Here is a 25,742-nt window from a genome sequence, read left to right as displayed (position 1 = left end):
TATAAACCTGCGAGTTAAAAGTGAAATGAACACGTAAGGTTGATCAATGGATCTATTAAAGTTTAAAAGGACATCATCATTTTGTTGTTACGGTGATGAAGATGTGCATATTTGCGATTTGACTTGAAACTGCATGTAATTCCATCTGAGAAGTGAAAGTAAATATGAACATGTAAAGTTGATCCGTAGATCTAAGAGAGCAAATGTGCTGTTATAAACTTAGTGGAGCAAATAACATTTGACCAGAAGATACATGTGTGTCATCAATATGTCATGTTCTGTAAATTCTTATGGTTGATTGTAAATTACGGCCCAGCAATGTAGAAGCCATTAGATATTGGTAGCACTAAGCATTATTACAGAAAACCTCTGAACACTCAAACTGTATTTCAACTGGATTGTATTAGAGCTCTGGAAGTAAAGCTCTAACGCTCTCGATGATACGAGGATGGGGCAATCACCAAAGATCATAGGGTAATATTTAACGAAAAAATCGCGTTCTACACAATCCCATTTCGAGATCTAGTGTTGAGTGCGTCGTAAAACGCGTCGAGGAAACGGTAACTATAAAGAATTGTAACATTCCTGGTCGACCGAAATCGGCGACAAACAGCTTGGTGTTGCAGTTATTTGTTGAAAATATTCAACTTATCATTCATAAAGCTCTGAACAACATGATATTAGTCATATTTCTGCGAAAAGAATGAAGAAAATGAAGTTCCATCCATACAAAGTTCATCTGATACACCAGCTGGATGAATATGTCTTTGATCGGCGTGTAGAATTTTGTGAAGATATGATGAAATAAATCAATGATGATCCTACTTTTCTTACCAGCAATGTGTTCTCTGATGAAGTCACGTTCCACCTAACCGGTTATATTAGCAGAAGTCATTGCAAGTTTTGATTTGACAGCAATCTCATTGGTTCTTTCAACACGTTCTACATCCTGAAAAGTTGAATATCTGGGCGGTAGTGATAAATGTACAATAATTGGTCCTTTTTTTATTAATAACAATTTTACTTCTGAACTATGTGAGGATATGCTTCCAAATCAAGTCGTTCCAGCGATAAGAGACTCTACATAAGACAATTTTGCCCACAGATGGTTTCAGCAAGATGTGCAGAACCGCACAACCATGTAAATATGCGGCAATTTCTTAACACGAAATTTCCTAAATAACGGATTTGCAGAAGAGGTGATATTGGATATCCCGCTAGTTCTCTGTTCCCCTGATATACTACTTTTTCTGGATTTATCTAAAGATCCGAATATACCAAACAATGCCAACCATTTTGGATAATCTTCGTCAAAGGGTATTGGTGATTTTGCTCGTATTTAACTGGACATCATCAGGAATACAGTATTTATGTTTTACTATCGAATTGCTCACTGTCATACCAAGAAGGGTGCGCAGTTTGATCACATGCTGTGAAACATCAGTTACACTTTGTTCATCTGCTATTTGTAGACAACCAAGTCGTGAGAGGAAAGGAGACTCATGATAATCAAGTTCTTCTTAAAAAAAGAAAAAAACGGGAAGACTACTACGTGGCTAGTAAAAGTGACCGTAACTAGGGTTTATTCTCTACTTTCATGTGACATGGAATTTTCAACGAAGTTAGGATTCTGTTAAATCCAAGTGTATCAATCACCCATCCCTAATAATTAAACTGAACTTGAAGAATGCATTTAAGAAGCAGATGGATCTTCTAGCTGTGGAATGTAAGAAAGAGTGTGCCAAGATTTATACTATCAAACTGATGTATGTTGAATTACAAACGGCACTCATCTTGAGCAACTTTGACAAGGAACATAACTCACAAGTATTTATAAACAAAAAATAATTTTGAGTTTTCTGTCATTTAACATCAGCAGCATATCGTTGTGACTAAACACACGTGAGTTGTTAACTTTTGAAATCGGGAAGATCATTTACAATAGACCACTATCAGGCCGGTAGCCAGCTCAAAAATGTACGGGGGGCCTGGTAGAATTTAGGGGGACCGATCCAATCATATAATAGTTCATTTGCAAACCTACTATGAACATTTTAGAGAAGCCAGCAAAAATTTGGGGGAAGCCCCCAGACCCCCGTGGATATCAGTTAAGTTTCTTTGCGCTTTATCTGGTTTTATAAATTTGTTCTTCTGTGAAATCTCCAGGTCATTTTTGCTTTTACGTACTAGTGGGAAATAATGATTTTACTTAATCTCCCAGTGTAACGTGATATTTAACAAAAATATTGGTCTCCTTGACCTTTACAATTCTAGGGAAGATGTTTCGTATTGCAAGACACAACTTTCCTTTCCATATCCTAATGGTCTACCACGGTCCCATTGAAATGAAAATATTGGACACGTATTTCGTGCTTTTTAATTGCACGTGTATTTCTCGAGATATTTAGTTTATTATCAATCCCAGCTAGCGTAGATTGATATTTCTTTTTTGTGATTACAGCGCCATCTACGTGGATAACGAAAAATATTTCAAGTAAAATTTGCGTATTTTCGGTCGCAGAATCAGAATCTGCAATAAAAATAGGGAATATCTATTTAAAACTTTCAAGTTGGGCCCTGAAGCTATATGATGGGACCGTTGGGGGCACATGTTCTTTACAGAATTTTATAGGCCCCTAACATGTGTACATTCTTACGTAACTAGATTTGTCACATCTTTTGCCATTTCGGAAATATTTGAGGTCGCAATGTTAGTGAACGTACGTACGATTATATTTATTTTTGTGATTTCAGCGCCATCTACTAGAATAATGAAAAAGTGTTTCAAGTAAAAGTTGCTTAGTTTTGATCGTAGAATCAGAATCTGCAAAAAAAAAAAAAAAAAAAAAAAGGTGTTTCAATTTGAAATTTTCAAGTTGGCCCCTGGGGCCCTATGATGGACTACTTGGGGCACTTATTGTTTACAGAATTTTATAGGTTCGTGACATGGGTACATTCTTACGTAACTAGATTTGTCACATTTTTGTCATTTCGGAAATATTTCAGGTCGCAAAGTTAGGTGAGAAATCATATATATATATATAGGGGTCTATATATAAGTAGTTTGGAAGGCACGCGACTGTGACTACATTATAGAGTCGCCACTACAGAAAATCATAGTGTTACTAGTAGTATAATGCATTGCATATTGGCTTACTACATATTATTGATATACGTTTTTAGTGTGTTTGCGATGGTGAAAAAAATAACAAGAAAACAAAGTTATACTCTTTTACGTTATTTTTCAGCAAATTTTTATCGATTTATCATATAGGGTGTCAATTATTTAGTAAGTCATACTCTGAAAATGTATATATTGAGAAGAAAACTCATATACAACGACACTAGCGGACATGGAAAAATTACCAAAACTGATTTTGAAAGCATTCTATTTCTGTGTTGACTAAAACTAGTTTAAAATATTCCTTTTTAGTCTTTCTATAGGTCTCGTAGATGACCAAGACTTTCTTCTCGAGCTTCCTAGTTAGCTTTTGCTTGCGCTCGTGTTTTATTTCCAGTGGAGCTATGTGGTTCGGACTCCATGTTCAACTGTAGATACGACGTATATACAGACTAAGTGCTGAAAAGAACATTAAACTAAAACCAAAACCAAAGGTTTGTGACTCGTTAAGTGCATTACAACTATAGTAAAGTAGTAGATAAATTTGTTCATAGTAAAGACATTTTCAAGAATACCATATTTCTCATATTCTCCTTGTTCTTATGTTTTATTTTTCATTTGTTCACACTGAGATACCGACAATTTTTTGTAATCTTGTTAGCTTGAAAGGTGAAGCAGGAACTCCAGGACTTCCAGGTATACCAGGCAGTGAAGGTCCAAAAGGAATGAAGGGAGAACCTGGTCGAGCAGGATATCCAGGTTCTGCTGGTAGAAAGGGAGAACGTGGACTTCCGGGTTCTCCTGGAATAGCTGGACAGGATGGTCTTCCTGGCTTGAAGGTACTGTAATTTTTTAGATCTTGAGCAGAGGATACGTTTTGAATATATTCCTTGTCTCTCCTCTTGTCTTTCATTATTTTTCCTTTTCAGCTAAATATTACATACATTTCAAGGTATCTTCTCTGTAACTCATCACTACAAAAGGATTAGGGCGTAAATTTATTTTTGGTTGGTAATTAAATGAAATGAAATGAAATCTTTAAGTTTTACGTCCCACGGTTATGCCGGTTAGGCTAAAGGAGACGGTGATGATGAGTAATGAATGAAATGGTGGAATGAAGAAAGTGGGAGGAAACGGGAGAACCCCGAGAAAACCCACGCACACGGTGTTTGTCCACCACAAAGTTCACTTGGCGGGGGCTGGGATCGAACCCGGGACCCCAAGCACCAGAGGTGAACGCTCTACCACTGAGCCACCGCGGCCCCGGTTGGTAATTAAGAATACACTATAAGGTACAACAATGATTTGGTGCTGCCAATACTTTATTTTAATCTTTCTTTTCTGTTTTCTTCCCACTTTTACTAAACCATTAATACTTTTTGAGAGAATTAACTAGTATTTCATTCTTTTCTCGTTCTAATTGCAAAGACACTGTTGTCATATTCGGATGATAAAGATACTTATTTGCAACAGAATATGAGGAAGTGCATATATTTGCCACCTAATTAATTTGCTAAAACAGCACATTCTTTCTCACTAGATCACAAATTTTGAGTAAAATATTCAGTATCTCTGGTACACTCCGCATCAAAAAATTGCAACAGCTAACGCCGTAAAGTTAGGCCACTCCAATATACACCTTCTTATCCCATAATCGTGTCAGGTAAAGACACCCGCTCTCTCTCCTCCTTTCTTCTCTCCTATACTAAAATTAGCTAACAACATGAGCGCAATTCTTATTCAAAGTTCACATTTATTAGTTTCGACAAAATGAAATAACAAAACCGACACAAAACAAGATTCAGAGGTTGGTGTAGGAAGAAACTGAAACACACACAATAGGAAATTGAAACCAATGAATGTCTATTCCAGAGAGATTCAGAAATGAGGCTGAGAGAGAGAAGAGAAGAGAAGAAGAAAAAGAAGAGGGAGAACAGATAAAACTGTGGAATTCAAACGTAGTAAGAAAAGAACCTAACACTATAAAGATCCGTTTCCAGAAATCCAACAATAATACAGAAATAACGTTTGTTTTTACATATTTTTCAGAACTATTCGAATATATAGAGGATGTTTCAAACATTTATTATGTCCCTTTCATAATGGAGGGCGTACTCAATTTCAAGTAGAAATGTAGATCTCCGAGACATATCTAGGATAATGTCAAAAGTTTAACAAACATGCTTTGTTTCCGCGTGATTCGATTGCAAATTCGGTAGTGATCATTGGATGTACTGTTCCAAAATACATTCTAATAAACTCAGTAGATAGCGTTCGTCCTCCATTTCAGACAACTAATGCAAACTGAACAAAAAAGCAAAGAAGAAACGAAAAGAAAAGAAAAGAGAAAGAAAGAAAGAGAAAATAGAAGAGTTCTATTTTACTGCTAAATTTCTATCAGAAAGACCATATATTAAAAGTCCAAAGTGTATCGCAATGAAAAGTTAAAATGTTGGAAAGGAAAAGTTTATGTTCCTCATAGATGTAGCATGTTTAAAATTTCAACGTGAAATAGAAAAACATTAAATTATAGGATGAGAACAAATTTTGTCGAAAGAGTATAAATAAAATTTTGTCTTTTCCGAAAATTTTTCTGTTCCGAACATCCAGCATTGATTTCATCTCTTGCTGATATAACGTAATTTGCACAGATAAAATGAACACGCTAAGAGCTCAAACGGATCATCGTGTCAGTCGGATGATGTTGGTTAGGTTATAGACCAGCACTGGGTCGAGGATTCAAATCCCTAGTGACCCGGTAATTCGACTGAGACTCGGTAACCCATAGGATAAAAAAGAGATTTTATTTATTCCCTTGCGTTTAAACAGTATTTGTGTCAGTGATGACAAGGACTGCAGATGTTATCCCCAGAGCACGAAAAGCAGGACGCCGAAGTTAACAGTTAATTAGATTCTCGAAACCAGGTATATCGGGCTCTTACTCCGTTTTAACTTTGGAACATGAAGTGCGTGTGTGTGAGAGAGGGGGAGAAGTGAAAGATGGAATTGACAGGATAGGGAAACGTCAAGAAAGAGAGAAAGGGGTACGGACGAATATAAATATGAAACATACTTTCTCATTACAGTGTATGATATAGAAAGCACACACTGTTGATTTGAATTATCGCTAGTCGTGCCTTGTAAGTTGCCCATCAGAAGATAAATCTCTGTAGCCATTATTTTATGCGAAAAAATCATACTACCTGATGGGGAGTCGAAACAACATTTACCAGTTGGAATTCTGGCACGTCACAACTACACCACTAATTGCTTTAGCCAAACTTTATTTAAGAAATGGTGTAGTGTCTCTTTCTGAGAACGATAACATGAAAAGCGTATACTAAATATCAATGATGTCTTTGGAATGTCCTGGTGGTTCCCTTGCCCTTTCCCAATTAGCATTCGTAAATCGTCTATCATTATACAGGTGTTTGCATCCACATTCTTATGTGTTGCTAGTCCAGTACGATAAGTCGATTCTTCACAATAACTTCGTTAAAAAATTAACTTTAGCGTGAACAGGATTTGAACAGTTACGTTCGAGAGCTGTATTATTGATAAGGCCATTACGTTTCCCCTACACTACCATGCAATCTGAAAGTACGAGCCAAATATTACTTACTTTAGTCTTGATTTTTGGAACGAACCAAAGTAAACAATGAAATTGGTTTATTCGACGGCCTAGAATACCTTTAAATTGGTGCAAATACCTTTACAGAAAGAAGTCGTTTCGTTCCAAAGATTAGGGCTAAAGTAAGTAATATTTGCCTCGTACTTTCAGATGGCATAATAGTGTAGGGGTAACGTAATGGCCTTATGAATAATACAGCCATCGAACGTAGGTTCAAATCCTGTCCACGCTAAAGTTAATTTTTTAACGAACTGATTGTGAGGAATCGACTTATCATACTGGACAAGGAATAGATAAGAATGTGGAAACAGAGACCTGTATCATGATAGAGACGATTTGCGAATGCTAATTGGAAAAGGGCAAGGGAACCACCAGGACAATCCAAAGACATCATTGATCTGCAGTATACGCTTTTCGTGTTATCGTTCTCAGAAAGAAACACTACACCATTTCTTAAACAAAGTTTGGCTAAAGCAATCGGTGGTGTAGTGGTAACGTGCCAGACTTGCAACTAGAAAATGTTGTTTCGATTCCCTATCAGCTAGTATATTTGTTTCGCATAAAATAATGGCTGCAGCTTACAAGACATCACTGGCGATAATTCAAATCAACAGTGTGTGCTTTCTATAAAATACACTGTAATGATAAGTATGTTTCATGTTTATATTCGTCCCCCTTTCTCTGTTTCTTGACGTTTCCCTATCCTGTCTTTCCATTTTTCACTTCTCCCCCTCTCTACCTCTCTCTCACACACACGCACTTCGTGTTCCGAAGTTAAAACGGAGCAAGAGTGCGATATACCTGGTTTGGAGAATCTAATTAACTGTTAACTTTGGCGTCCTGCTTTTCCTTCTCTGGGGAGAACATGTGCAGTGCTGGTCATCTCTGACAGAAATACTGTTTAAACGCAAGGAATAAGTAAAATCTCTTTTTTATCCTCTGGGTTACCGAGTCTCAGTCGAATTACCGAGTCACTAGGGATTTGAATCCTCGACCGAGTGCTGGTCTATAACCTAACCAACATTATCCGACTGACACGATGATCCGTTTGAGCTCTTAGCGTGTTCATTTTATCTGTGCAAATTACGTTATATCCGCAAGAGATGAAATCAATGCTGGATGTTCGGAACAGAAAAATATAAAAAAAAAGACTAAACAATGGTAACCTCTTTGATTATTTGAAAACAAAATTTTATTTATACTAGTTCGACACAAAATTTGTTCCCATCCTATAATTCAATTATTTTGTTTCACGTTGAAATTTGAAACATGCTACATCTATGAGGAACATAAATTTTTCCTTTCCAACCTTTCTAACTTTTCATTACAATACAGTTTGGACTTTTAATACAGAGTATTTATGATAGAAAGTTAGCAGTAAAATAGAACTCTTCATTTTTATGTTTCTTTTTCTTTTCTTTTCGTTTTTTTTCTTTTTTGTTCAGTCTGCATTAGTAGTCTGAAATAGAGGATATGACCAACGCTATCTACTGGGTTTATTAGAATGTATTTTGGAACAGTACATCCAATGAACACCTCCGAATTTGCAATCAAACCATACGGAAACAAAGCATGTGTGTTAAACTTTTGACATTATCCTAGATGTGTCTCGGAGATCTACATTTCTACTTGAAATTGAGTATACTCTCCATTATGAAAGGGACATAATGAATGATTCAAACATCTTCTATATATTCGAATAGTTCTGAAAAATATGTAAAAACAAACGTTATTTCTATATTACTGTTGGATCTCTGGAAACGGAACTTCATAGTGTTAGGTTCTTTTCTTACTATTTGAATTCGACAGTTTTATCTGTTCTCCCTTTTTCTTCTTCTTCTTCTCCTCTTTTTCTCTCTCTCTCTTTCTCTCTCTCTCTCTCTGCCTCATTTCTGAATCTCTGTGGAATGGACATCCATTGGTTTCAATTTCCTATTGTGTGGGTTTCAGTTTCACCCTACATCAAGTTATGAATCTTATTTCGTCTCGGTTTTGTTATTTCGTTTTATCGAAACTAATACATGTGTAATTTGAAATAAAAATTGATCTCATGTTGTTAGCTAATTTAAGTATACGAGAGAAAGGAGGAGAGAGAGGGGAAGTATCTTTATCTGACACGATTTGGGATAAGAAGGAGTATATTGGGTGACCTAACTGCACGGCGCTAGCTATCGCAATTTTTTTGATGCGGAGTGTACATCTATATTGCCGGTTTCCATAGTCAAGAGTAGAGCCATCTTTCGCGAAGTGAATGAGATCACCGACCGGAGAGATACGTTGGACCTCAGTTTATCTGTGATAAGTGTGGTGAAAAGTTGTGTAGGAGTTGCCACCAAATGTCGAACTCTTACTAGCGGCTACATAACGGTGCTTTCCTACCGTTATGTATGTCAAATATAGTTATAGTATCATAATCAAAATATGCATGGTACATTTATTCAGTGTGTAGAAGAATGACATATAACATGTGTTAAAAGAAGCAGGACAAGCCAGATGTAAGGGCATTCCCATAAGCAAAAAGAAGTCAACTTCCGTCCTGCTACGAAGCGTACAGTAGCTATTATTCGGAAAGTGCAGTTTATCATTGCAGAGAAAAACCGAGGTACATAGATATATTGCAAATTATGCCGGAACATACCACAGACAGTTCACACTATAATTCATTGCGATATGCAGTTAGGGTAGCATCGAAAGGGAAGGTGTTCAAGAAAACCTTGCCAGATGTAAGGATAGAAATTATAGTTTCGTACATTTCCTATTCTACTCTTGCGAGAGTGTTGGAATTGCTATTAGATGAGAAACTAAATTGGAGTAAGCACATTTCCAGTTACTAGTTAATGTAATAAAGCAATTATTCTATTGCACAGCCTTGCAGAGTAAATGATTACTCAACCCCATCTGTAAAGGTGTACCATATGAACGCACTTACTCTACTTTGTTTCACTATTGCGACCCAGGATATCGACCATTTCTTTCCCTTTACAAATCTAAAAGTATACAAAATGCGCAACCCTTGGACTTGATTTGCTTTTAATCTAAAGAGAAGGGAACACATTTTACTTACGTTGAACACTAATAATGTTCTGATCAGGGCAAGTGAGTAGACCTGTCGCTTCATGTACACAACAATAGACCGCAACGGGGTCTAATAGAACTGATAGTGTGCGTACATCCATGTCAGTGGGGCCGGGCAGGTCCTGGGTAGGTCTCTGGGGGAGGAAGATTTTTTACCTGGGTAATAGAAGGGGTTGAGGTGGTCCTGGAAAGTGGTGTGACCACTTTTGCTGTTTGAAACATGAACCTACACGATTCTTTAATCGAAATTTTATAAAATATAATCAAATTAAAATTAAAATGTATTACAATTCATCAGAACTTCAGTATAAGGCTTAAATCGTGATCCGTAGCTCCCTCAAGCTTTTTGCCTTTAATTTAATTATGATTCTACTAAAATAGCTCGTAAGTAATCGAACACAATGTCTTTTACCAACTCTTTTCCGTAGAAAACTCAGAGTATTATATTCCAAAAATATTTTTAAAATAGTATGATTAAATTAAAAATAATGAATATGATTACACCTTTGAAGGACCCCCCGAAATATTGCCTTTCATGCTATGATTTTTAATGGATTGCTTCTATAGCAATTTTACTTGGTTTGGTTATTACACAAAGTTGCTGTTAAAATGTTGGTAACTTATAAGAAGAGCTATGCGATGAGTTTACCAATAATTTGACTGTTAAAATGTTGTTAACTTAGAAAAATTTTTCTGAAAGATGAAGACTACGCGTATGCGTGCTAAAATGTATGAAGAGAAATAAGATGACCAAGAGAAGGAAGAAAAGGAAAGGAAAGGAATGAATATTTATTTATTTTTTTCTGCGAAACATTCACGCAGTGTTGGAGAGACGTAGACACATACATCCGCCGTCCAGCTCAGCTTGATCCCAACTGAAGGGTTTTCTTTCCAAGTTTTGCAACGCCTCCGCTACAGAAACCAACTTGGGTAAGACAAGTGCAGTATATCCACACCCCCACCATTAGTAGCAGAGCACGATTGCGGAGGGAAATTGACAATAGGCAGTGAACGAGCTTTCGGAAGGAACTGGAAAGTGGAGTAAAATATTGAATTTATTGGTTTAAACCTAGTGTCTAGATGGTTCGCCAAATATTAATTAGCTTCTGTAACCAAGCTGTTGTACGGAAATATAGAAACAAAGAGGAAATCTCCTGTCTTGAGGTTACAAGAGACATGCGCTGTGGATATTAGTATTTATTTGTTAAGAAAAATAATAATAACCATAGCGCATGTCACTGTTGTTAAGAAAAAGAGAACAAGCAAAAAGTAATGTCTGTGCTTAGATGGGTAGCGTGGTGGATTAGTAGTTCTTACACTATTTTGACATTAGATCGAATCCCATCCCATCCTTTCTGGTTTTTTTTACAAAATATTATAATTTCCATGTTAATATGAACCGAAACAATATAATAAGGACATAACTTATTGATATTTTGCTACAGTAACGTATTTATCCAGCATTACAGTACTGTTGGTAATAGCTATTGTTTTCAGTTCATGCTGTTGTATAGTTTCTCTCATCCTGTTTTCTAGGGAGAAGAACATTTTTGTCTCCAACAAAGTGCGAAGGCCATATACGGACAGAAAGAGACATCTTAATACCAAACGTGATTTAAAACTGTTAGTCCGCGATGAAATGGACTAGTTTGCCGTTATTTAAAAAAAACTAAAGTAAATTATTGAAGTTGGCTTCCCTTTAGCTTTTAGCTAAAATATTTTTTTCTCTATAAGACTATACTCCATAAGGCAAGGTGTGTGATCATACCCACAAATCTAGCTAGGAAGTGAAAGACAATTGTTTATATAAACATTTTACAGGTTTAAATGCGTGAAACACCAATACACCATGGTCCCGCTTATCCGTCCTTGCTTTGTTCCACATACCGTATGATCCGACATATCATTGCAGATAGCACCAATAGGTAAGAAGAACTGCCAGTTGTGACATTATTCTATTTGTCATGCTCTGGAGTCTATCGCCTAGCGCGCCCGTCTACACCTTGACTCATATGTCTAACATTCAGTGCAGATACGTATCCAGGTTTTCTATTCGGAGAGTCCCAACACGAATCCTCGTAAGCATGTAATTCTAATGTTTTGTGCACCATTTCTGTATTAAACTTTTTTCTACTTTTCATTTATAAACCGGTTTCCTTTAAATACTGCATTATAGCACAAACAAAATGAAACATATTTTCGACAGAAATGTAACTAAAGAAAACTATCTGCTACGTATATATCACATAACAAAAATAGCAAGAAGACATTGAGTGCATCGTTCTAATATATTAAAATTAAAAACAGAACGGAAACGAAATGTTAATCCTATTTAAAACTGTTCTTTAATTCCACCTGGTATAATGGCATTATGGTATGTTCTTAGAATTATAACCAAACAACAGCACATTGCCGTCGATTAAAGGATACTATCAATAAGTTATTTTCGTATTATATTGTTTCGGTTCTTATTGACACCAAATTATACACTTCCTATAATGTTTTGTAAAAAAATTATATGGGATGGGATGGGATTCGATCTCGTGTCAAAATAATAAAATAACTGTTAGTCCGCTACTTTATTTATCTAACCACGGAGACTATATTTTGTTTGCTCTCATTTTCTTAACAAAAATGCCCTTAACCATGGTGCGTATCGCTTCGAACCTTAAGATAAGAGTTTTCCTGTTTAATTCTATATTTTCGTGTGACATCTTAGTTACAGAAGCTAATTTATATTTGGCAAAACATCTAAACACTTGGTTTAAACCAATAAATTCAATATTTTACTCCACTTTGCAGTTCCTTCCGCCAGCTCGTTTACTGCCTATTGTCAATTTCCCTTCGCAATCGTGCTCTGCTACTGAAAAATCCCTGGAAATCAAGATTGCCAGTATACACAAAACCGAGCGTAATTTTTTGCTTATATTTTTATTATTTTATTATATTTTTTTAAAATATCTCCTTAGATGGATAGCTTTCTATTATCTCCACATACTATTAATTGAATTTTACTCATAAACGTTTTTGAAGTGGAATAAATGCGAAAAATTGTGAGTTACAGTATATGCGCAATTTTCTTGCGGATGTGGATACATACTGGTGCACTTTTATGCAAAATACATTCAGAAAACAGAAAAGAGCAAAAATTTTAAGAGCATTTCAACTTTGTTTGGATTTGAAAATATAGTGTATTTCTAATGTTTTTTTCGAGGCTGCAAGTAAATGTATTACTTTAGTTCTATCTTTCTTTGGCTAGAAGACACATAATTTAAGATCATATTTTGTGAAATATGAAATATTTGGAATGTTCGTTTCAATTGAGAAATCGATGGATATTTTTACAACCGCAGACCTGGTAATAGAAATTGTAATATAGCACTACAACTGTATTTTATTATTACTTTTTAAATATTTTTATTTATGTTCTTCTAATTTCTTTCAAGGGTCCGAAAGGAACACGAGGAGATCCACCTCCTTTCATTGGTACTACAAAAGGAATGAGGGGAGACCCGGGTCTATCTGGCCTACCAGGTAACTTTAATATGAATATGAAAAATAGTACTATATTGATAGTCACTGGCATCACATGTCAGCACTTTTCCTGAGTTTCAATTAACGATCCTGTGTGGCATCTCTCCGCTTTGATAGACATAGCGCTCCAGGGTTCGTAAAATCTTTTTCATTCGAGCCATCCTAAGTCAGGTTTTCTTCATTCACACTAGGCCAATGCCGGAATTGTACCTAACATAGTGATCCCAGAATGTTCCTGCCTTCCCATTCTTTTCGTTCTTCCCAGTTCCCCGTAGACGTAGGTTCCAGAAAGAACATTCGCCATGTTATCATATTCAGTGCTAATCCAATCCAATGTTGCTTTCTCTTATTTTGTGGTCAACGTAAGGCGCTAAAAGTATCATTACCTAGCCTCTTCAGTATGAATTACCATGTACCAAATTTCACAATAGTAAATCCCCATATTAAGCGGCTTTGCATATCCAGGCTCCTAACTATGAAAAAAATTACGATCACACCAACCCCAATCATTTCACAAATTCAACCTATTGCATATAAGTTATTAGGACGTAAAATTGAATGTAGTTTATACGAAAAAGACATTTATGCATTGCAAGTCCTGTAACGCCCAAAATATTCACCACAAACTTATAGTGGTATCGACATAAAAAGTGTGGAGCAGGAAACTACTTTACACAAAAGTCTAAAGAAACTCAATGAAGACGTACGAACTGGTCGAGCGGTTTGTGTCAATACTCTATCAATCATAAGTTTCTGTGTTCAAACCGTCTAGGAAGTATTGGTCTAGTTTTTTTTCCTTAAAAGTGTGTTCCTATTTTCATCAGAGGACTGAAAACATTTCTTTGAATAAATCTTTGCCAACTACTTTTCTCTCAAATTCGATTAGAAGGCAACATTATGTGGATTGCAAATCTAAAATCCAAAACTGAAAACAAAATATTAAGTATGTTCAATATTTCATTATTATCCTTTGATTTGTAATGAAAAGCTAATTATAAGCATTGATGATTTCAGAAGATTCTCCCCGGGTAATGATCAATATGAATGAGAGGAAATAGATAGAACATTATTAGTCCACTTTGAGCATGATCGAAAATATGGCCACGAATTTGTCGACAGGGTCTCAAATTCTCCCACAGGCCATGCCCTGAAATCATCACTGTTTCAAAGGTTTCCTTAACAAATACCTAGGTAGAATATTACATTTATTTCTCGTTCTACGTTTTGAAAAGACAAAATCATAATTTTAAAGATAATTTAATACGATAAGCATAAAGGTTTATAGAAGTAATGAAGTAAATAGTATTTGGTAAGTTATCGGTTTCCAATCGGATTAAAACTAGAATATTCGTTTGCATCGCACTTTAAAGTAAATTCTCTCTATATATAATTCTTACTGGAAAGCATGTTTAACTCCAATTACTTAATCAATATTTTTAATAATATATTTTTATTGTAATATTTCTACTATTTAATGTCGTATACACTTCTTTTCTCAAAGCAAAACCTCGCAAATGTATAGCGGGCTAGTAAATATTATCAAAAAAATTATCATTTAGTTTACATAAATACTGCATCGCCTGATTTGAAACTTCGTACTTTAACTAATAATAATAATAAGAAGAAGAAGAAGCAGAAGAAGAAGAATAGTAATAATAAATCATAGCCATATCTTATAAGAATTTCAGGCATATTCAATAAATCAACGTGGTCTCTATTCAAAGTTCTATTTATTCGAACGATAGAAATACAAAGAGAAATTTCGAGAACAGGTAAAAGAAAAATGTTACTTTGGTGGGACTGGAACTAACCTTTAAGAGTTCCTTTCAAGTTACAAATGCAAGTTACAAGACACTTTGTTTCTTGTCTTTAACTTAACTGATTCACTGAACGTATCTGAATAGGTTGTCTTTATTTTCTACTCGGTTATACACGTTTTACAATCATTCCTTTAAATTTGAACGACAGGAACACGAATGCAAAAACATTTAGGTCAATTAAAATTCCCGCACCTCGAATCGAACTGGGGACCCCGTACACCAAAGGCACAGGTGCTAGCCACTAGACCAGTGGTAAGAACGAATGAAATCTGTTTTGGAGTGTCTGAAATTTATGCCTATTTCGCCCTGATGTAGTATGTCTATTGATGTTTTTATGTTTGCCGTATTCGTTACTTTGAGAAACGATATATATTATTTATATAGGTTCTATTACGTATTCGTCCATAAATACTATATAAATTATCAGAATTATTCATGATCTTTCATGGAAATTCCCTGGTGCATGCATAGTAGAGGGACAGTGTAATTGGAAGGTGAGTTCAACAGAGAGTATGTATTTCGCCGACATTATTTAATAGCTATATAGAAGAAATAGCGAAAACGAGTCTACCTAATGAAGATGGAATTTCGGTAGGAGATCAAAATGATGAGATGCATACGGTTTGGGGTTGATATAGTTGTTGTTCCAGAATCTATAAAGAAAATTAATAAGATGTAGAAAACTTGAGAAAGGGTTCTGAAGAATATGGGATGAAAATAAATGTTAGAAAGACAAAATCCATCATAATTGAAACGAAGCGATGGGTGTCAAATATAGAAGTGGGAGCGGGAGCAAAGCACAAATGACTAGTTTTCGATATCTGAGTAGTATTATTAGTGACGATATGATATGGGAACGTGAAATAAAAGCAAGGATAGAAATGGCGAAAGAAGCTTTTAGAATGAAGAAAATACTATTTTGTGGGACCTTGAATAGAATTGAAAAAAGACTCTTAAAATGCATCGTGTACTGTATTTTACTGTATTTATAAGACAGAATCATGGACATTGTGCAAAAATGATAAGAAACAATCGAAGGCTTTCGAAATATGTACGTGGAGAAGAATGGAGAGAAATAGCTGGGTCGAGAGGGAAACAAATGACAGGGTGTTAGAAATGGAAGGACAAAAATATTATTAAGAAGAGAAAGAAAAATTGGTTGGAATATTGGTTAAGAAGGAACTGTATCATGACGGATGTGCTAGAGGGTATGGTGGCAGGAAAGAGAGGGAGGGGATTAATTAGACTATATAGAAACAGAATTAGGGTATTGGCGATATCAAAACAGAAAAATCGTACGTGAAGATGGAAAGGTTAATAGAAAATCGTGGAGCATGCAGTTTCTCAGCCGCGGTAAGTGACCCGCTGCTAACGGCGGAATACTCCTGATATAATGATGCCGATGATGCACAGTAGGAACAGAAAAATCCACTTTACTGTCATTGCTAATATGAATCACAATGCAAGTTTCTACAGGCTGTCAAACGGACAAGAAATAAAGTGTCTAAGACATTTGTAACTTGAAAGGAATTCTTGAAGGTTAGTTCCAGTCCCACCAAAGTAACATTTTTCTTTTACCTGTTCTCGAAGTTTCTCTTTGTATTTCTATCGTTCGAATAAATAGAACTTCGAATAGAGACCAAGTTGATTTATTGAATAAGCCTGAAATTCTTATAAGATATGCTATGATTTATTTTTATTATTATTATTATTATTATTATTATTATTATTATTATTAGTTAAAGTACGAAGTTTCAAATCAGGCGATGCAGTATTTACGTAAACTAAATGATAATTTATTTGATAATATTTACTAGCCCACTATACATTTGCGAGGTTTTGCTTTGGGAAATGAAGTGTATACGACATTGAATAGTAAAAATATTACAATAAAAATATATTATTAAAAATATTGATTAAGTAATTGGAGTTAAACATGCATTCCAGTAAGAATTATATAGAGAGAGGATTTACTTTAAAGTGCGATGCAAACGAATATTCTAGTTTTAATCCGATTGGAAACCGATAACTTACCAAATACTATTTACTTCATTACTTCTATAAACCTTTATGCTTATCGTATTATAATTATCTTTAAAATTATGATTTTGTCTTTTCAAAACGTAGAACGAGAAATAAATGTAATATTCTACCTAGGTATTTGTTAAGGAAACCTTTGAAACAGTGATGATTTCAGGGCATGGCCTGTGGGAGAATTTGAGACCCTGTCGACAAATTCGTGGCCATATCTTCGATCATGCTCAAAGTGGACTAATAATGTTCTATCTATTTCCTCTCATTCATATATTGACCATTACCCGGGGAGAATCTTCTGAAATCATCAATGCTTATAATTAGTTTTTCATTACAAATCAAAGGATAATAATGAAATATTGAACATACTTATTGTTTTCAGTTTTGGATTTTAGATTTGCAATCCATATAATGTTCCCTTCTAATCGAATTTGAGAGAAACGTAGTTGCCAAAGATTTATTCAAAGAAATGTTTTCAGTCCTCTGATGAAAATAGGAACACACTTTTAAGGAAAAAAAACTAGACCAATACTTCCTAGACGGTTTGAACACAGAAACTTATGATTGATAGAGTATTGACACAAACCGCTCGACCAGTTCGTACGTCTTCATTGAGTTTCTTTAGACTTTTGTGTAAAGTAGTTTCCTGCTCCACACTTTTTTATGTCGATACCACTATAAGTTTGTGGTGAATATTTTGGGCGTTACAGGACTTGCAATGCATAAATGTCTTTTTCGTATAAACTACATTCAATTTTACGTCCTAATAACTTATATGCAACAGGTTGAATTTGTGAAGTGATTGGGGTTGGTGTGATCGTAATGTTTTTCATAGTTAGGAGCCTGGATATGCAAATCCGCTTAACATGGGGATTTACTATTGTGGAATTTGGTACATTTAGCGCGAATTTTCTCACCTAAGTGACTTGTTAGACGTCTCAATTTCATTATTTGTATGATATTTTGTTATCAGTAGCTATTGTCGAACTTTGCATTGTGTAGCATCCTAAGTTCATGTTTCTGTTTTTCTCTTTCCTCCCGGAAAGCTTATAGTTCTTTGAATTAGGCTTTATACTGTCGGTATCCCTTAACACAAGGAAGCGAAACTGGTAAAGTAACCTATGTTAACTTGTTAAAAAAAGACAAATATTCATTTAAGAGCATTCGGCAAAGTTAAAAACAGTCTAAACATGAAGACAAAACTAAGTACGCTCCATTGTTCTAAATTTTAATATGTACACCCGCATATAACAAAAATGTACTGTACAATGTAAATGCCATATCAAAATGCCTTCATTTTTGCATAAAATCGAAATATTTCAGTTTCAAGCAGGAGAACGATTAGTGAAAAACATATACCCAATATTTTAATTCAATAACATCAATATGGAGAGTTATGTATCCATTGATAAAAAATGAAATGAAATCTTTGTTTTACGTCCCACGGTTATGCCGGTTAGGCTAAAGGAGACGGTGAAGATGAGTAATGAATGAAATGGTGGAATGAAGAAAGTGGGAGGAAACGGGAGAACCCCGAGAAAACCCACGCACACGGTGTTTGTCCACCACAAAGTTCACTTGGCGGGGGCTGGGATCGAACCCAGGACCTCAAGCACCAGAGGTGAACGCTCTACCACTGAGCCACCGCGGCCCCTCCATTGATAACATTTACAGAAGGTACGGAAGGTTGTGCATAATATTAACATATGAAATAAACGGGGAAGTTTAAAATATATTTATTTACCAATACAAGCAAACTTGATGCCGTTACACTCAATTACTTCTCGTAGATTCAAGAAACACCTCATCTGTAATTTGTCGGCAATCAATTTTTCCCTCATTTTGTCGATGATACTAAGTGCAAGTCAGTTACAGTTTTCTATACTTTGATAACGAAGTTAATATATAGGTGGCACGTACACTCATGTTCAAAATCTTCACATATCTATAACTATCTTCTTGTAAGAATATAATTTGATAATGATTTTGCAGGGTACTTTTAATACTGATACTATATGTATAATCGGGAAATGTATATTTGTGGTAAATTTCATATGAAAAAAAATATAAATACGAAAATTAGAACTAATAGAACAAAATGTTGCTAAATGGACAAGAAAGTTTTATTTTCGCTTTATTGTTCTTATTTACTGCTCTTTTGACATGAAATTTGCCACATACATGTCTTTGCCGATTATACACATACTAACATTATAAGACATACTGGCGAATTCATTGTGAAATTATATTCTTAGAACAACATATTTATAGACATACGACAATAATTTTGGACATGAGTGTAAATCAATATCTATATTTAGTAGTGGAAAAATATGTTTTCCTGGTTCAAGTTATTTTGATATTACAAAACAATAATAGTTAACTCCTCGCCGAGGCAAAATTTTGTGTGGCTCACACCTAAAGAAACAACGAGTCTGCTGTTTTCTTCAGAAATGTATTTAAGGACGTCCATGCCCTCAAATACCCGTGTCAAAATATTTTGTTTGGTTTTATTTGGTTTTACTGATTAACTATGTAGATATAGATGCTGAAAGGTTTGAACGCAGATAACAATACGGAATACTGTCTAGCCCATGCATTATCTCGGTTGATACTTGAGGGATGGCGTGAAATGAAATGAAATCTTTGAGTTTTACGTCCCTCGATTATGCCGGTTAAAGGAGATGTTGATGATGATAAGTGAATGAAATAATGAAATGATGAAAGTGGGGGGAAACGGAAAAACCCCGAGAAAACTCACGAGCACGGTATTTGTGCACCACAAAGTCCACACGGCGCGAGCTGGGGTCCAAACAGGGACCCCAAGCACCGGAGATGAACGCTCTACCACTGAGCTACCGTGCCCCGCGCGTGAAATTATCCCTCCAAACTCACGGCACTCATATCTGAGCGCCAATCTGATTGCCACATAATGCATCTGTAGAGCATCATGCGAAATGAAAATGACCAAAATTTAAGGTGCTATTTACCAGAAGGATAGGATGTACGGGGCTTCAACATTCTAATATCCCAAAAAATTATATCATGGAAATATACAGTATATGTTTAAAGTAAATATCTTGAAAAGTGTTAAAGCAATCAAACCGAAAGCTGCACAATATAATGAGAACAAAACGGCGTATCGAAACCACAAACAATGTTGCCATAGGTGAAGCAGTGTTGGCAACTCAGCATAAAAGTATTTTGTTTGAAATAGCACCATATACAAATGCGCACAGATTTAAAATGTACTATTATCACTAAACATAACATTGAAGTGTAGTGAATACCTAAGATTATCCCGTCTATATGTTCACAGTTTACCTTGACCTACCCCTTAAATTTTGGCAGAGGTTCCTAGAAACATCTCCCTTAAAATTTTAGAAATTGCCAAAACTAAAAATTTGATATGCTAGTATAGGATCAGGGCAGGGACGGATAGGCATTATTAGAGGGCGTGGTTGCTTTTTCTCCACAAGGGCCATTAGCATCTCAATGTCACAAATCAAGTTGCACAGTTTTATGCACAAGTTAGACAGTGACTCAATAGTATTAACAATAAAAATCTTATATTCTTTCATTAGCATATTATTCTGAATTGTTCAAAGTATTACGTGAAGTTCAAGGAGTATATATACCATATTACAAAATTAACAGATATTTTAGTGTACTACTTTTTGATGCTACTGTATCTATCACCTTTCCATTCGGAACATTCCTTAACAAGTCTTTTTCAGTATACACTAACATAAATGTTTCCAAATATTCTTGATACATGGTACTCCTTAACCTATTTTTAATGTATTTAATTTTTTTAAAAAAAATCTTTCACATGTTACCTGAGCTACAGACAAAGCCAATACAAATTTGTATGCTAGTAGCAAACCTGGATACGCATTACTGTACAAATTACAATTCTGCAAAAGTAGAAAAGCACATTGAACAATGTTTGCTACACGTTTTGCACTCGCCTTCCTTGTTAAGAAATGTATTTTCTTCTAATTTTGAATCACTTGCGCCATCAGCATAATCAGCCGTTTCTTTTCGGTTGTACTCGTCATCAAGACTGACTTTCTAGAATACCCACTTCCTTGAAAAGACCAAGAGAAGACTTTTATAGAAAATTCTTGGAGAACGTCTTTACTGTCTTTTTTCAAAAGGTAAGTAAGTTTATTGAAACCCGTGTTCGGAAGTTCTCTTACTTGGTTGAAGTTTCTAGTTTCCAAACAATCCATAAAGTATCATGCTTCTTGAATCTCGAAGAAATACTCGAAATAACTGTATCCAATATTGTTTGAATGCTTCAATGCAGTACCTGGTCATTGGATCAGAGATATCATCATCTTCACATACACAGGGAAACATCATTTTCCACCTCCGAAGGTGAGTTGTCGAAAGGTCAGTAGAAACAAAGAAATCAAGTTCTAGTTCTTCAAATTCGTTATTGGCTTATTCTGCAAATAGTACTGCATTCTTATCAGGTTCAAAATCAGCTCTTTGCTCTTTCAATTACGACAGAATAGTCTGCACCATTCGACACGACTTCAAGACACCAACACCCTGTGTTTCGAGATAGTTTGACAGAGAGGTCGTCACTTGAAATATTCTCAGGAACATTTGTGTTCTCAGAATTCTTTTGAACTTGAGAAGATCTTTTATATATCCTCTCGCTTTATACCTAGCTTTTGGTTTGATATTTTCTGTAGAAGCAATTTCCTTTACTGTTATGGTCAACTCTATGTACGAAGCACTTTCTAGGTTCGAAAACTGACCAGACTTTTTCTGCAAAGCAGAGTATTCTCCACCATCTTGTTTCGGCAATAACTGTAAGACGCCTTTGTTGACCTACGATCTTCCAAATGTCCATTCGCAGATAATACTCACGCATAAATACCACCCAGTCATTCAGCAGAACAAACTATGACACAGAATCAATGCAACTTTCTCTCAGATCGCATATGACAAGATTGAGTGTATGAGCATAACACGACAAGTGTAACTGATCATAGGTGTTTTGAAAAATCCGAATAGTGTCCTTGCATGTTACTTGCCCCATCGGTTGAATTTCCAGTACACTTCTTAACATCAAAATTCAATTTCTGCAGAATTTCCAGCAGTAAACCGCAAAAGTACTGGCCTGTGGTAGATATGCATTTTACAACGGCAACAACCCTTTCTTTGACAACATACCGTAAAACAACAGAGCACTGGCCTGTTGAGTAGTGTCTAGCAGAACAGAAAACATTCCAGATTGAGAGACTTCTTTCGAAATATCTTCTCTGATAAGTGTGTTGATAGCGTACCGTACTCTTTAGGGATGAGCACGAGCGAATTCGAGCGAGATTTCTTTGAAATCGACTCGACTCGAAACAGACATCTTTGAGCTCGACTCGAGAACTCGGCTCGAAAAATTTCCTTCAATTCGACTCGAAGTCGGGTCGAGTTTCGAGTCGAGTGCGTCCAAAACGAACCTAATCCTGTGTGTAGTTTCAAGTACTCTCTTCAAGTATCCTACGTAGACAATATAATTATTATCAATGATACTACTTCTACTACTACTACTACTACTTATTATTATTATTATTATTATTATTATTATTATTATTATTATTATTATTATTATTATTATTATTATTATTATTATTATTATTATTATTATTATTATTTCACCGAATATAAACCTGAAAGATAGGCGGTTTTTATCTGAATACTAAAAACTGGTTCACTGCCGACCTCAGTAGTCGTGAAGTTTAGGAGGCAAGGACATTGTTCACGAGGTTCTGTGTTTGAGTTCTGGAGGAGCAAGTATTCGGGCTCGAGCGAAAATTGTTAAAAGTTATATGACGCCGGCCAAACATGTTCAAACTGCTCTGTCCGGGCTTAAGGTTGTCGACTTGGGTGAGCTGCATTAAGCCGATGGCTCATTCTAACCGAACCGGCTTCAGACGATGGCTCACCCCAACCGAGCCGAACCGAGTTGATGGCTCACCTCAACCGAACCGGCTCGAGCCATCGGCTCAATTGAGCCAAGTCAATGGCTCATTTCAAACGAGCTGGTTCAATTTATCCGAGCAAATGGCCCATCCTAGCCGAGACTGCTCGAGCTGTTCGCTCAGTTGAACCGAGCTGAGCTGGTTGGCATCACTACCCGGGTTGAGCTTCTGTTTGGGTTCAAAAATTCGACCGTGTAGGTCTCAGCCTTGATGGTAAGAACTGCAGTATTTACTTATATTGGTGCTCACGACATTTGAGGCTAAAATCTATTGTGGTCTCGTTATCGAGACGAGACGAGATTAGACGCGAGCAGCGTCTCATCTCGTGAGCTACACTAAAGTATTCCACATTGCTGCTTACATTTCTCATGGCTTTCATTTTCCAGTCTAATCAGACCGTGATTTCAAAACTAGCTAAAACAAGGTGAACGATCGAGCCATTTATCAAACTCGACTCGACTCGAAACTCGACCTCAAATATAGTGACTCGACTCGAGAAAATTACCTTTGACTCGACTCGTGCCCATCCCTAGTTCTCTTTTCGATGACCACTAAATTACTTTTAAGTGGAAGGTCTAGTTTGCTTAACAAATGAATAATATCCAAAAAGTTTCCTTGATCTGTAGCTATGTCTTGTAGTCTATAGGCTGCTTCGTTTCCTTTTCCTCTGTAAGTGATCCCTCTTTTACCAATGAATTTCAACACTTCGACAATTCGATGCATTTACCTGTCTGTTCTCAACCTAATACTGGTGTTGTTTTACCTGTTCATGAAGAAGTAGTTTCTTAACACTATGTTCACTTTCGTTAAATATGTAAACATCTACGCTAGTCTGATGTACTTTGGAAGACTCCTGTTCTCTTAGTCGCTGACAGGCGATAACATATTTTTGAAGAATAATTTTGTGGTTGATTGGAGTTCCGTCGCGTCTCTGCCGTTGGTTTGCCGATGGTGGTATAGTTTCCAAAACAGAAGTGTGGCCACCGCGGAACGTCACTGCTGGGCCGCCAATTTTTGGCGAGATGTCGCTAGTTGCCCATCGGTGGTCCAGCGACGCTTAGGCATGGGATGAATAGGTATGTGATTTTTTTGCAGGCACCAGCATCTCCTTCTAATAGCTTTATCTTTTTCCCAGAACAATGTATCGATTTTTACGAGTTAAAATTTGATTCATTCAGTCCAAAATTTTCGTTTATAGCCTATGTTGCATCTTGGGAGCGATTCGTAGAGGAGGCGCACCGGGCCGGTGGCCCTATCCGCCCCTGGATCAGGGTATGTACAATCGTGTCCAAAAAATTGCGCTTATATTGTAACTTACATTTCGCGCAATAACTTTGTTTTCCTTGCGTATATTTTTTTCTTTGAGTGTTCGTGGAAGAAAGAAGTTAGTAGCTAATATTTCTTTAAAATTTTATGCAAAAATAGTGAGAAATAAAGATAATAAAAGCGAAAAGTAGAAATCAAAAGGAACTTTCGGCTCATACCCTAACAGCACAATATTTGCTAGGCATGTGCCATTTAGGTGTCCCAACTACTTTTTAGGTACCCGACACTTGCAACATGTGATATTCATATGCTAAGTATTTACTTCAGCTACCTACAGTTTTAGGTACTTGTTACACCTAATTGATATTAGCAGCTATGTACCGCAAATATAGCATTTATATACCTGACTCAGTTTCGCACTCTAACAGTAATTTGTTTTTATGTTGTCACTTGAAACATGTATCTGTCATGTTCTAGGTATATCCTTTAGGTATATTTTGTATCAGATGCCCTAACAGCAAAAAGTGTGCTACGCATGCGTCGTTTAGGCGTTGTAAATTCATCTCCCACATTTGATGGATTTGTTGCTTCTTTTTCTAAGCGATTGTTTACTAGAGGCAACTAACGCATCAACTTTATTATATGGCAACTGTCGCCGATCATTTGAAAGTGAATATGGAAGAACCATGAAATAAAGTAAATAGACATTCGTCATTTTGTTATAAAATTACATGGCGAGCAGATTTTATCTGATTCCAAACGGTTATCGTCGAATATACGCGGTTAAAGGAGCACTCTGATTAACCAAATTCAAAAGACCTCAACAATTTATGCCTCTGCAAGCGATGTTCTGTTGCTCGCCTCCGTGGCAAAGTCTGAAGAGCATGCGGCTAGTAATCGATAGGTTGGTGGTCGCGCCCAAGCTGGGGTACATATTTTTTTTACTTGTTTACAGTGTTTTCTAGACTCATCTTAATGTAAACACACTATACATATAGGCGATTTAAGATATTTTGGGGGAGTAATTTTGTGGTTCATTGACGCTTACGGCATGGGGAACATACCTAGAACACAGTAGGCAAGTTTCCCAGGTACATGTCAGGCATGTGCCTACGGACGGACATAGACTGTAACTATCACTTGCCATCCATGTGATTTCTCTCTCAGAAGTACATAAGGCACATACTGGACAAATTCCCATGTACTTGAGGGAACATGATAGGTATATGCCTGCTATGTAATTGTGCAGTTATATGAACAAAGAAATG

At 36.0% G+C, this 25,742-nt stretch overlaps 1 protein-coding gene across 1 annotated transcript in view; it reads left to right on the top strand.

The window, feature by feature from the left end:
* The window catches only part of LOC145693355 (uncharacterized), a 1,690,974-nt gene that overhangs the window by 1,560,409 nt on the left and 104,823 nt on the right, over positions 1–25,742 (top strand). The window contains exons 28-29 of the mRNA XM_081769282.1: positions 3,783–3,960; positions 13,274–13,361. Coding sequence (XP_081625408.1) covers positions 3,783–3,960; positions 13,274–13,361 — 266 coding nt within the window. The remainder of the gene's footprint in view (positions 1–3,782; positions 3,961–13,273; positions 13,362–25,742) is intronic.

The sequence above is a fragment of the Thermobia domestica genome, chromosome 8 (genome assembly GCF_964235325.1).
Source record: "Thermobia domestica chromosome 8, izTheDome1.hap1.1, whole genome shotgun sequence".
In the NCBI taxonomy this organism is placed as follows: domain Eukaryota; kingdom Metazoa; phylum Arthropoda; class Insecta; order Zygentoma; family Lepismatidae; genus Thermobia; species Thermobia domestica.
This window is presented reverse-complemented; position numbering and strand designations above follow the sequence as displayed.